This window comes from Dermacentor variabilis, chromosome 4, assembly GCF_050947875.1.
Source record: "Dermacentor variabilis isolate Ectoservices chromosome 4, ASM5094787v1, whole genome shotgun sequence".
NCBI lineage: Eukaryota > Metazoa > Arthropoda > Arachnida > Ixodida > Ixodidae > Dermacentor > Dermacentor variabilis.
The window spans coordinates 6,576,862-6,590,191 of NC_134571.1; the positions used below are offsets into that span (position 1 = coordinate 6,576,862).

General features: G+C 47.8%; 1 protein-coding gene and 1 long non-coding RNA gene across 3 annotated transcripts in view; one reads left to right on the top strand and one right to left on the bottom strand.

The window, feature by feature from the left end:
* The window catches only part of LOC142578613 (uncharacterized), a 48,115-nt gene that overhangs the window by 13,693 nt on the left and 21,092 nt on the right, over positions 1 to 13,330 (top strand). The gene's annotated exons all lie outside the window — the stretch shown is intronic.
* LOC142578612 (uncharacterized) overlaps positions 1 to 13,330 on the bottom strand; it is a 79,582-nt gene that overhangs the window by 3,723 nt on the left and 62,529 nt on the right. For both annotated transcript variants that reach the window (XM_075688026.1, XM_075688027.1), the window contains one exon: positions 9,657 to 11,711. In XM_075688026.1, the coding sequence (XP_075544141.1) occupies positions 9,657 to 11,711 (2,055 nt within the window). The remainder of the gene's footprint in view (positions 1 to 9,656; positions 11,712 to 13,330) is intronic.

Sequence of the window (13,330 nt, forward strand, 5' to 3'; positions counted from 1 at the left end):
AAACAGATGTTACATGGTCGCACGTAGGCCGGTTCCACGCGCGTACTGTTCTGCACCGTGCGCCGGCTATCGCAAAACTTTGGTTCCGTGAAGCTTCATTTACCGTGGGAACAAGGCAACTCAGGCCGCAGCCAATGAATCTAAACGCGGAGTCAGAAATGACATTCTGCCTCGTCGCCGGCGCGCTGTCGTAGTGATGCGCGGCCACCCGACGTTTGTTCAATAAAGCACGACAATACCTCAAGCCACAGCGAGAATATGTGTTTGCGCTCATAAACTCCAAATGGATCGCAAATGGGTCGGTGTGTCGTACGTGTCTCCAGGGCGTTCTTGCGGTGCAGTGAGAATGCGTGCATTTTTTTCGTATCGCCAGACATCTAGCTCGCAAGTCCGTCTGAGAGCCCCAGGAAGCCCAAGCAGAGAAAAGTAAGTAGAAGGCAGGTGACTTCTGTTTAGGTGACTTCTTTTCAAAACACGTAAGAACTTGGCAGCGGCCGGTACCTGCGGTTGATGAGAACAGTTCAGTTGGCTGGCATCATACGGCATGTTTTTTTTTTATAAAAGCCGGTAAAAGTAACCGATTCGACCTCACGGCCCAATTTGCATAGTTCATTATGAACTTCTTTCAACATGATTTCCGCAGCCGTAATGCAATGAGACATCGCGTTTGCATCCTTTTGTTTAGTATTGCTGCGGAGCGCACGCGTCCGAGCAGCCCGGTTGCACGCAGCGCAGCGTGGTTTCGCGAGAAATGTAAAGGAGAGAGGAGAGCTGGCCCGATAGGCGGAGCAACGCCATGACCAACGCCAACTTCGGGCTTCACTTAGCTTCACAAAGAGTGACGTCAGGGTCCCTCTTTAGTTTTCATTCCACCATGGACGGATTACCTTTCACGTTCTAGAATCTATCATTTACTTTTCCGCACATTTTCTTGTTTAATTTCGACAACCATTTATGTCAACATATTGAAACCGCGTACTCAAGCAGAATTGCGTATATTTGTGTTTTAGTTTTTTACCTGTCAAAGTGTTGCAAGTTGGACTGTTAAAGAGCTCAATATTTTAAAATCGTAAGTGTATACATACAAAATATATACTACACGAGTTAACAAGAAAAACAGGAAAATTGAACTAATAAACAAAATTAAACAGATCCGACGCCCTGCGGATATCGGTTTTACGCGAAGCTGTGTGCTGGTAGCAAAATTGTTTGTGATTACGCAAAGATTTATCCTGTGGACCAACGTGTTTGTGCAATACGAACAGCTGTCTGTATGACACGAGCGTGTGTTTTACCAGAGCACTAACACGACGGCGACAGCCGTCATGTGACGCCGGCGGTATGATTTATACTCGGGTCGTTCAACACGAGCTGCCCGCTGTTTAGGATCACGTCACAGTCCTTGTTTCTCTCGCTTTACAACCGAGAGAAACAAGGACTGTGACGTGATCAGTGACTACGTGTTATGCACTCGTACGTATACCCATGGCTATGTCATGTGTTGTGTGTTAAAACAACCATGTCATTTGCGCTCCGGCGATCATAATAACAATATGAGTTAATTTAGACTCATTGCATACAAACTTTCAAATCGCATGAAACATTGAAACATTTTCGGCATGGGCCAATCATGAAGGCCGAGCAGTGTCGCGGAGTTTCTTTCTACGTAGCGTCAGCTGCTACGAGGAAAGTACTGGCAAATGTGGGCTGATACAACGGGCGGTGAAGTCTAGCACGGCGTCTGAAAGCGCGAGCTGTCACGCGAAAAGATCCCGAAACCCGTGAGGCAAGCGTCAACGCAAGCGCCACACGACTATTTTCTGTGGCAACGCAGCCAAGGCTACGAAGATTAAGTGCACTCTTTTTCATTTCCTTTTCTTTTTTTACTGAACATACGCATGTACCCCACGATACAAGCAACTTGATGAAGCTTTGTGCAAAATAAATCATACCACTTATTATTTCAATTTATGTTCAAGATTTAACAAATAAGCACCTTGCTTAGGAAAAGAATTTCCGTTACTTGCTGTTGCTAGTTATGGCTTTCTGGTATCGATGTCTGGTATGCCTGGTCCTGCCAGCAGAACGTCGCCACTACTTAGCGTAATAAGAGAAAAAAGTACAGGCGATGCTTAGAACTTTCTTAGAATGTGAAGGCGAAGGCCTATTTCGACCTTCTGTTGGTCTGCTGTTGAACTAGGGGCCGCATGTTGCTCTTGTCGGGCCGCTGCCACAGCTTTAGCCACAGTCAACTCCTCCAGAACGGCGGTTACTACGAGGGGCTTTTCGAGCTGCTCTAGCCACTTCCGCCGTGGCGTACTTTCTCGGTCTTCCCCGCCCGCGACTGGTGGGTCGTCACCCGCAGTGATGTGGAATGAAGCTCTCAGCTCACGTGGCGACGCATACAACGCGCGCTGCTGCGAGCGTGCTGCTGCCGTTTCCAGAACGTTCTACGGGCGCCGCCGCTGACATTTCCGTCCTATGCTCCGTCGCCCTTCCTCAGAACACTCCTCCGGCGCTGCTGTTTCTATATTTTGAAACGTTTGCTGTTCCGTGTGTTGTATTGGCTGGTTTCAATGAATGTACGCACTGGTTCGCTTCGCTGAGCGCTTGTAGCTTCTTCCTTAAAGGGGTATGAGCGATTGCATGTTCTGTAACTCGCAACGCGACCTTAAGACATCCAGATCTAAGGCTTTTGCCTTAAATATCCCAGTTTCGCCAGCACGGCCAAACATCGATTGCGATAGCAAATTAGCAGACAACCATACGAAGTATGGATAGTACTTTTATTGGCCGCATCAACTTGTAAATATTCGCTTGCCAACTAAATTAACAAGCATGGCGTCAGCGTGCACAGCAAACGTGTACACATCAAACTCGATGACCGCGGACATTCGCCGTCAAAACGCTGACATTAGGAAATGCAGCAGCAGCGAGTTGCCTGTCGCGCGGGCCAGGCTGAGCCGGGATCGTCGGCTCCCCTCGCACGGTTTCGCTCGCACATAAGGCGCGCGCTGACGGTGTTATCGCCCTCGGAATTCATATTGAACATCACGGCAGAAATGCGCCCTGTGTGTCCATATAATTTCTGTCGCAATAAAAGCAGAAGCACGTGCGTGCGCGTAGCTTTGGCTGTGCTGCCACAGAAAGTCTTCGTCGGGTGTAGTGAGCTTTGGCAATTAAAATGTGCGCGCGAGATCGTGGTCAGAGCATTGGTGGGCTGCGGTGCTCGAAGGCACAGGTCCGATTCTACTCCCGCCCCTTAGATTTACAGAGGTGTGGCACGACAGGAAAGACTTGCCTGAGAGTGAAAGAAGCGCGCTACATACACTCCACAAACATACGAAGAAAACATTACATCTGCGCAAATCATGCGCAATACAGGGTCAGCGAATGACCTGTGACAACCGCCAGTAGCCTCTATTCGTTTTTCAAATAGTTCGCTTCAAATGAAAGAGCACAAAAGTCACTAACGCGGAAAAGTTATCATGGTAACAAATTGACATAAGGAAAAGCACGTGAAATATCAAAGCCAAGATAAATAATAGCGATGTTATGACAGGAAGACATATACGCCACTCAAGTGGCACTAATTGTAACTAATAAAGGCACTACTAACAAGAACATCGCAAAAAGCTATCATAGCTTTGTTTATAAGGACAGGACAAGAGACCGAGAAATTGCTTCACAGATAAAGGCCACCTCTTTAAACGTCAAGACGATCACCATGTCTCGCCCAATGTTGGCAAAACTGTGAACATTTGATGAGGATATGTTCTACCGAAGCTGCCGGACCATGACCATGTACAATGTCTGAATTGTAGCCTCGTGCACGATAGAACAAAACAGGATGTGTACTTGAAAGAGCGTAGGTTAGGGCGTGTTGGTTCATAACTGAGGTTTTTTAGCGCACGAAAAGGGACGAAGGACAGTGGCAAGACGCGGACACAGCGCTAACTTCCGACAATTGTTTTATTCCACGAAGCGGTACACATATATATAGGGAACAGACACCACCGTACGCATGCGCATATGTACTGATTTTTAGTAAGATGAGACAACAACGAGACACGTGTAGGATGATATCGAAGATGAAAAACGACCATGTATAGCCAAAAAAATTTTTTGTAACTGCAAGATTAAAATGTCATCTCCATCAGGCCAGCCCCTGTGTCACGTTTAAGAAATCAAATTCTTTTTTCGAAAGATCAATTGAAGGCGCGCTAACACAAGCGCTCCCCAAACTAGCGATCTTCGCCGCTTCAATTATCTCACGTGTTGTTTGCGTCGGGCTTCTTCCTATCACCGTGCACTGTTTATAAGTGGGGCTGCATCCATGTTTTATGCAGTGAAAAGCCAGATGCCCCACTCCTCCTGTTCGCACATTATTTGCGTGTTCACACAACCTATAATTTACACACCTTCCCGTTTGGCCGATGTATTTTTTGCCGCACGACAGGGGTAGTTCATACACGATATTGTTCTCACAAGGGACGTGACATTCCTTTTGATTTGTCCGGCAACTGGGCTTCTCAGAACCACAGTAGCTAGCCTTGCAGAAGTTGGACAGCTTGATTGGCGCTGAAAAGATGACGCTTACATTTGCGTTATTGCCAATCTTCTTCAGTCTGTGCGAGATATCGTGGATGTACGGTATGATTGCGCGTTTCTGCTTCACTCCCGCATTTTCTGGTGAGGTACACCGCTCATCCTGTCGCCCGCGTTTTGTGGTCTTAAGGAGACTTTCGGCCACAGCTTTGATGAAATGCTGCGGAAAACCGGCCTGTTTCAGGCGATTTGGCTTCTGGCTTTTCACTGCAGAAAACATGGATGCAGCCCCATTTATAAACAGTGCACGGTGATAGGAAGAAGCCCGACGCAAACAACACGTGAGATAATTGAAGCGGCGAAGATCGCTAGTTTGGGGAGCGCTTGTGTTAGCGCGGCTTCAATTGATCTTTCGAAAAAAGAATTTGATTTTTCAACGTGACACAGGGGCTGGCCTGATGGAGATGACATTTTAATCTTGCAATTACAAAAAATTTTTTTGGCTATACATGGTCGTTTTTCATCTTCGATATCATCCTACACGTGTCTCGTTGTTGTCTCATCTTACTAAAAATCAGTACATATGCGCATGCGTACGGTGGTGTCTGTTCCCTATATATACGTGCACCGCTTCGTGGAATAAAACAATTGTTGGAAGTTAGCGCTGTGTCCGCGTCTTGCCACTGTCCTTCGTCCCTTTTCGTGCGCTAAAAAACCTCAGGATGTGTACGCCACTTCGAGACATAGAGATGTTGTGAGAGTGGGTCTAAAACCTACTCGACTTTTAAGTTTGGTGAGAAGCGTAACAAAAGGTCTATGTTGTACTAAATAAATTGGTGATGTCGAAAACCTTTATCCAATAAAATTTAGTGTCTCACTTTCTTCAGTGCTAACAAAATACGTTCAATTGAAGGCTTCTTTTTACCGATTCTACATTGACATTCGGCGATAAGGTGGCACTTTCTGTAAAATATATCAATTTTGTCATTCATTATTTCTTTCAAGCAACCTTCATAATAGTAAATGTCTAGACGTTTGGAGTTAAGTGCTAAGATTGTTTTTGAGTCCTGCTTTGAGGTTTTCGGTAATTTTTGGTAGTTGCACCATTCTTTGGAAAAATAAACAACTCTTGCTAGCACTGAGTTGTAGAGTATTTTTACGCTACGTCTATAACAACCATGAGATATTGAGAGAAGCACTTTATTGAAAGGCAGATATTGTGTATAGGAAGGAGTAAGGGGCTGCATTGGCTAATTCCAGAGGATAGTGGAGGAAAACGGGGAATATTTCAAGAAAATGTGTGTTTGAGCCTCAAAATTTTTTATAGAAGTGAGACAATGGCAAATACTTCAAAGCTTACTAATCGCGAAGCTAGCTTCAGTGAAATCTTTTCTGCAAGACCACTTCCTGAAAGGCTTGTAAACAATATGTACAAGGCTTGCCGATTGTTTGAAGGGCAAGGCGTAGAACCTGAGGGGTCACGTAGCGTTAGCGCATGGTGACAAATATGGGTGCTCAAAACCAAATATTTCATAGCGGTCCTTCGGGAATTTAAGTCGCAAGCAAGTGAAGTATGTGCTCGACTCTCTTTAAGAGGAATCTCTAGCTCGGGTGCTCCTATCTAAACACGTGTAAAAGGAGAATTTCTTTTCCTCAGCAACCACTGCACGAAATTTGGCGACGTATGCTGAATTTAAAAGAGGAACTTAAAATCTAGTGACTGTTGCTTTCGAATTTTTTATTTATGTCGTCAATATATTTATTAAAAATTGGCAAAAGTAAAAATTTTTAGACAACGAAAATACGAAGTTTACAACTCCATCTCAGCAATGAAAAATGATATGAAATGAAAGTCATGACTTTGGTCTCAGCATCATTCAAGGTGAGGCTATTATCCTTGCTCCATGTGGAAAAAAAAATGTAGGTCAGGCTGCAGGATATCACAGTCATCAACTGTATGAATTTCCATTAAAATCTTGATGTCATCGGCGTATAGAAGGAATGAAAGATTCCGAATAGTGGAAAGAACGTCATCAAAAATGGGAGTGGTCTTAATACTGATCCTTGAGGGATGCCAACCAGTTTCTATATAAAAAAAAGGCGTTTGACCATTGACGTTAACATAACATGCTCTATTAAGCAGATAACTGCGCAAGAGATTGAGTATTAACGAGTCAACACCAAAGTGCGTAAGCTTGATCAGAGGCAGTGAGTGCCTGACTACATCAAAAGCTTTGCTGAGGCGTCAACTTGCTCCCTTTAAAGCGCCGGCGCCCATATCTGCGTCATGAAACTGGCGAGATTTGTGATAGTGGAGCGGCCGGTGAGAAATCCATACTGATTCGGAATCAGTGAGTTCTTCAGAGTAAAAGGCAATATGTTGTGAAGAGCGAGCTCAAGAATCTTAGGCGTGGCACAGAGAAGAGAAATCGTGACATCAGTTTTAGACCCAGACTTAAATACAGGACAAATGCGAGCAGGCTTTCCACATGTGAGGGAAAGTGGAAGTGTTCAAAGAGTCGTAAATATAGGTGTCAATATTGGTGCAAATATGCTGTCGTAAGCGTTTAGCATCGGGGAGGGGATGCCATCAAGACCGCAGGATATGGAAAGATTCAAGGAGTTAAGGCACTCGCTAATGAGCTTTTCATAACAAACACAGGACTAAATTACGGGGTCTTACGTGCCAAAACCACGATCTGATCAATAGGCACGCCGTAGTGGGGACTCCGGAAATTTGGGCTACCTGGGGCTCTTTAACGTGCCCCTTAATCTAAGCACACCGGTGTTTTCGCATTTCCCCCCACCGATTGAGGCGGTCGTGGCCGAGATGCCAACAACGCAGCGCTAGATGTAGGCATAGTGAAGTGGTGCGCTACCGACTCACACCAGCGTTAAAATCTGATGTTTCACATAAAGATGACAAATGGGAAACGAAACTATCCGCGACTGTTTGGTCTTATGCTCCTCTAGAATCGAGAAAGCGAAAACACTTCCACGTTTATTAGAGCGCTTGGTGATGTACTTCGAAAATTCCGTCCGCCGGTCGTAGGTGCTCTTTTCCAAGAACGCAAAATATGAGTTGTGATCCCGCTTAAAGAGGCATTTGCAGAGAGTTCGAAAAAATGTCAATTCTCTCTACTCATTAGGCACACGACTTCTGGATTTGGAGTGCGCGCGATCTTTATAGTTTAGGGCAGTTTCTAAGTTCAGATGAGAAACAGTGGGGATATTCAGAGCATCTAGGACTGTGCTGGGGAATGAATTTGCGCATGCTGCTCAAAACAAGGTTCGTAAATTGATCAGCTTGGCCATCAACGTTGGTTTTGTCTGTGACAAGTGGTCTATTGGTGGTGGACAAGAAATCATCTAAACCAACATAATCACCACGATTGAAAGCAAGGCGAGAGGATTCATTTATGTCACTGTGGGAGGTGAAGCTTATGGGGACGTACAATGGAAATGTCCGAACGTGAGACACTATAATATGAGCTTGAATAATAACAATATATAACTATAACTTGAATATACTACTACTAATAATAATAACAATATTAATAATAATAATTTATTTCCATCTAGAAACGAATACAAAGACACGAGAGTTTGAGGAAACGCTGTCTTAGCAGCTGCAGATTGACAAAGCGTTAACGTCCGAATAACGATGAATTTTCACCAACTAACTTAACTTTCTGTCGCTCTAAACGAAGAAATCAAGGACACTAGAATGCTACATTTAGCAGTGGGCACGTTAAGCCCTGATAATAGATTTTGATTACTCAGCTCCAAATGAGCGCGTACAGTTTAAGGGAAGAAGCTCTGCTCACATCTTTATTTCACACGGTACGAGTTGGTTAGCTTCCGCATTAGTGACTTCCACACTTCAACACGCGGCAGAAATTTGCGAAACGGGAATGTTTCGCTCCATGAACTTAACGACCACGCTGCGGTAGACTGGGCATGTGTCTGGCGAGATCGGCACGGAAATTGTTTCTCAAGACAACTTTTCTTTTTTATCTTTCGCATGTTTGCACGCGCTACTGAAGACATTTTATTCCTTCAATCAGCGAAAGAAGTTGCTATACAAAAGAAGCCAGAACAGCGCAGATCCAAGGTGAACCAGCTGAAGACACCAAGAGTCGAACAAGCACCCCTGCCAAACTAGTAGCGCTTGTTCGGATATTCCATGCGCACACTTGGTTCTTGGAGCCTGGGCTGGCGTGACTCACAGATCAACCACGTCCCTACGCCGCCTCATGTTTGGAGCAGCGTCAACAAACATACGCTGGGGCGGCTTCTGAACAGGCAGGGTGTTTATTAAACAAGGATGACTCTTTCAGCACGCTTCCCTTTTCCGGCAATAATGCATATGGTTTCGACGAGGCATAAAGACGGACATTGTTCTACGAACCGGCTCGTTTGTCTGCTAAGCCTTCAAGTGAGAAAAAAGAGCTGCGGCAGTATTGTGGTGACTCAGGCTTGAGCTAGAAAAAAAAAACATGACGCTCTTGTATATCCTAGCCGTTCACGTGAGCGCTGTCTGTTTTCGCTGGCTCGAACAAGGCCTTTAGTGTGAAATTATGACGGACGATTTGATTCAATAACGCGCTTGCTTGTCCAAGGCGGTAGCGACTTTAATATCTGGATATGTGGGTATGAGGCGCTTTTACATTCAATATCAGTGACATTTGGTGCACAGGCAGATACCGTTTGGGGGAAATGTCCCTAACGTCGATAGTAAACGGGTTGCATGCTCTTTGATACGGGGCGCTTTTTTGCTTTTTTGCTCTCACCTGCGTGCCGTTCTGTCGCACTAGTCGTACAGTCAACCACAAAATTTTACGTAACACGTAATCTGAGAAATATCTGAATATCTGCGCAGCCTCACAGCGCAGTCTACTATTCGCATTTGCAGCCTCTGCAGTATATGGGAACAAGATTGTAATGTTCGGTTTTACCAACTACTGTTACAGGCTGCTCGGAAATTGAACGTATTCTGAGATACCGCGGTCCGTAAACTTTTGTGGTTGACTGTGCCAGTTTTATAGTTTAGCAATAATTTTCGCTAAGAGTTCGTTTGACGCGTCGCTACCAGCAGGCCTACTTACACTTGGCATGATGAGATGCCTGGCTGCGGTAGCGGCTCAGGAACTGGTTGGCCCTCTCTGGGTCGGTCTCCTCCTTGATGCGCGCCTGGCGCAGGTCCCTCAGAAAGCTGGCGCGCAGCTCCGGCGACAGCCGGCTCATGAGCTCCATGTCCTCTCGGCTCAGTCTCAGCGCTCCGCTCGTCCCCTGCTCGCTCCACTGGTGGCCGTGGTGGTGCCGGTGCCGGTGGTGCACCTCCTCGGTCGGTCTGCTTCTCGCCTCTTGGAGCGAACCACTGCGCTGGGCCATCTCGTACTGTTGCCGCAGCAACTCGGTCTGCTGGCCCGCCTTCTCGCCCGTGAGAACCTGCACGGGCCGTCCGAAGTGGTCGAACGGGGGCGAACTCGATGGTCCGGGCTGCACGGGCCTGCGATCAAACTCGACCGGTCTACCCTCAGCGTAGTCCGGCTCGCTAGGCCTCTTGTTGAGCCGTGCCTGGTACTCCTCGTACTGCCTCCGGAGCATGGCTTCGGCCTGGGCAGCTTTGTCCCCCGTAAGAACCTGCACTGGCCTGCCGAAGTAATCCACGGGCCTCGACGTGACCAGGTGCCTTGCAGGAGGCGGTGTGGGTTCTCTGTCTCCTCGTTCTCGCACGGCAATGTCGCCTCGCCGATCGTCCTCGCTCACTCCCTGCCTCGGAAAGTACTCGGCGTCAGGGCGCTTGCGGGCCTCCTCGAACTGGTTGTCCCGCATCCTCTGCTGGACCATCTCGTACTGGCGCTTGAGAAGCGCCTCGGCCTGGGCAGCCTTCTCGCCTGTGTGGACCTGTACGGGCCTGCCGAAGTAGTCGATCGGCCGTGACGTCACAGGCGCGTTGTTGGGCGGAGGAGGGTCAAATCGCACCGTCGATTCCGGACGACCCCTGAACTCTTCAAGCTTAGCGCGCTTGTGCTGCTGGGCCATCTCGTACTGGCGCCTCAACAAGGCCTCTTGCTGGTGCGCTTTCTCTCCGGTGAGCACTTGCACTGGACGACCGAAATAGTCTACCGGGGAGGAGCGTGAGGCGCCGGAATTCTGGTCGTACGGTTCGCGATCGCCCTTTGGTCCCCTTTCGAAGGTCACGGTACGCGGGCGAAATCTGCTGCGGTCACCGTCGTGAGGGCTAAGGTCGCCTCTGTGTGTGGAACTGTACTGCGTAGTGTCGAGTCGGTCGTCGTCGTCTTCGTCGTCATCGTCATCCTCGAGATCATAGTCGTCCTCTGAATGAAGGTAACTCCTTTTGAACGCGCGGCTGACCGCCTTGTGAGTTGTCGTTTCCTCTTTATCAGAGCTGAGTGCCTGGCCACGATCTTGTCCGCGCCTCTCGGCACTGTATCCTCCAGAGAGGCTCCTCCAGTAGTCAGGTATGTCCGACTGCTTCCGCCAAGCTTCCCTTGGTGCAGAATCGGTCGCTGGGATCGGAGTACTTGAAGGCTCAGTGGACGTCTCGACGTCTTCTTCGCGATCGTCTTGCTCCGCCGACGTACTGAACGACGCATGCTCTCCCGAGGAAGGATGGCGGCCCTTCGCCAGCCTCGATACGGAGTACCTTGCGCTGCTATGCTTTGGGATGTCCTCCTTCCACTTGTAATACTTTTTCAAGTGTGGTGAGCTGTCGGCCGAATGCGACGTCGCGACGCTGTGATGCGAGAAACCGTGCTTCTCTACTTCTAAAGGTTCGGGCGTCGGCACCTCGTTGCCTTCTTTTGCGGTGTCCGATTCCAGTGCGTCTCGTTGCATAGACTCGCGAACGGCCCCGCTATCCTCCCTGCTGCTCCTCCGAGCGTCCTGTTCCTGGCGGTGCCTCATCTCAGCAATCCTGAGCTCATCGTCTATTAGGTGCTGTTCGGTCGCAGTCCTCTCCAGTGCTTCCTTAGACCCGCTCATAGAGAAGACGCGCTGATGCGGCTTCCTCCATCGGCCGTTGATGAGCGGCAACTTGTCCTCCTTGTACATGGAGTCCCACTCCAACGGCTGCACGTCGCCATGGCTGTGTTTCCCCTCGACATGGTGAGGCAGCTTCGTGCCACGTCGCGTCGCTGCGAATTAAAAGAAGCAAACGTCAGAACTTCGGAACATCTTCAACTGCGCAAACAAATTTTTCATCGTATACCAGTTTTAGCTCTACGTTTTGTGTGTCGCCGAGTGCACAAATTGAAAGAGTTTTTTTTTTCATCTTGATTCAGTGTCTACCTCAGCGCTATCTCTAGCAGACTTATAGAACGTCGAAAAAATACGGAATTATATTGGTTGAAGCCAAGAGGCAAGTCATAGCGTTATGCCTAACGCGTTTTATTAGCCGTGGTGCACAGAGTGTGCTGTGTACGACCATGGTGATAAAGAAATATCGGCAGGCTTGCCCCTGCTGTATGTTTTTATTTATTTTTGAGGGTAGAGAAACGATCGTGAGATGTTTTTGGTGCTATCCTGGAAGGAGAGTGATGAAAAACAAGGAGCCTCGTAGTTGAATTCCCGCGCTAAATAAAATAGATCTGGCCGTAGGTTATCCCGCTTTTCGTACGTTCACCCATATTGAAAGTTAGGCGAATTGCTATTGCGTACTTGCGGATGGAAAGCGCAATGATTCACACGACACAAAGGAAGAGGCGCACGCACGCAGGCGCCCACGCACACACCACACACGAAGAAAGGCACGGGGCTCGTTCTGCTAGCACAGACCCAGCCTTCAGTCGAGTAATCTGTAATAGATCCCTCCTCTAGCTGTTTACATATAATGAGAAGTGCATTTAGACACTTGTAATCACACGTGAAGCAACTTGAACACTAATAAACGAGATGAACAATGACGAGTTACATGTTTCGCGGCGTCGGCAAGTCCTTTTTGCGAAGATGGGCACGGCGGACACAGCACTGCCATGAAGCTAACCAAGTGATTACTTTGCGTTGTGCAGGCTATCATAGGTTTTGCGACGATAACAGTCGGATGCACGCAGCTCGATCATCATTTCCTCGACGATGGGTTACAGCCCGTTCTCGTCAATCCTGCGTTCAACCACACGAGGTCCTCACTGTTCCTCAGCCCTACGCTGCGGGCGACACCTTATGGTCCTCGTGGTGTGACGTCATCTGAGGCTCCCGTTATAAAGCTACGTAACGATTTGACTCCTGTGGGCACGGCGGACACAGCACTGCCATGGCGCTAACCAAGCGATTACTTTGCGTTGTGCAGGCCACTTATATTCTTATTTCATTTCATAGTGACAAACGTTTTATTGTGGTCCTACCGTGCCCCACACAGTGTCTTGCAATTGCGTACAGCTGTGTTAACGTCTGTAGACTTCTATTGTGTGGCGACGTTGAGCAAAACCCAAGCCCCACTCAGAGGGAACTGTTCGAACTGCTAGATGGGCAAGCTGCCCTTCCTAATGAGATGCAAGAACTAAAATCTCAACTTGTAGAAACCGTGAGTGCGATCAGCGAATTGCATCGTATGTTTGCTCAGTTTGAAAGAAAGCTCTCTGAAACCTCAGCTATGCCAGACCAAGCAAGCCAAATGCACTCTTCACTCCGGTCGATAGAACATTCTTTAGGCTGTCAGACTAAAGAATTGTCAGACCTTGAGGATCGAAGCAGGTCGTCTAACCTTGTTATTCATGGCATTCCGGAGGGCCCTAATGAAACAGAAGCATTACTCAAG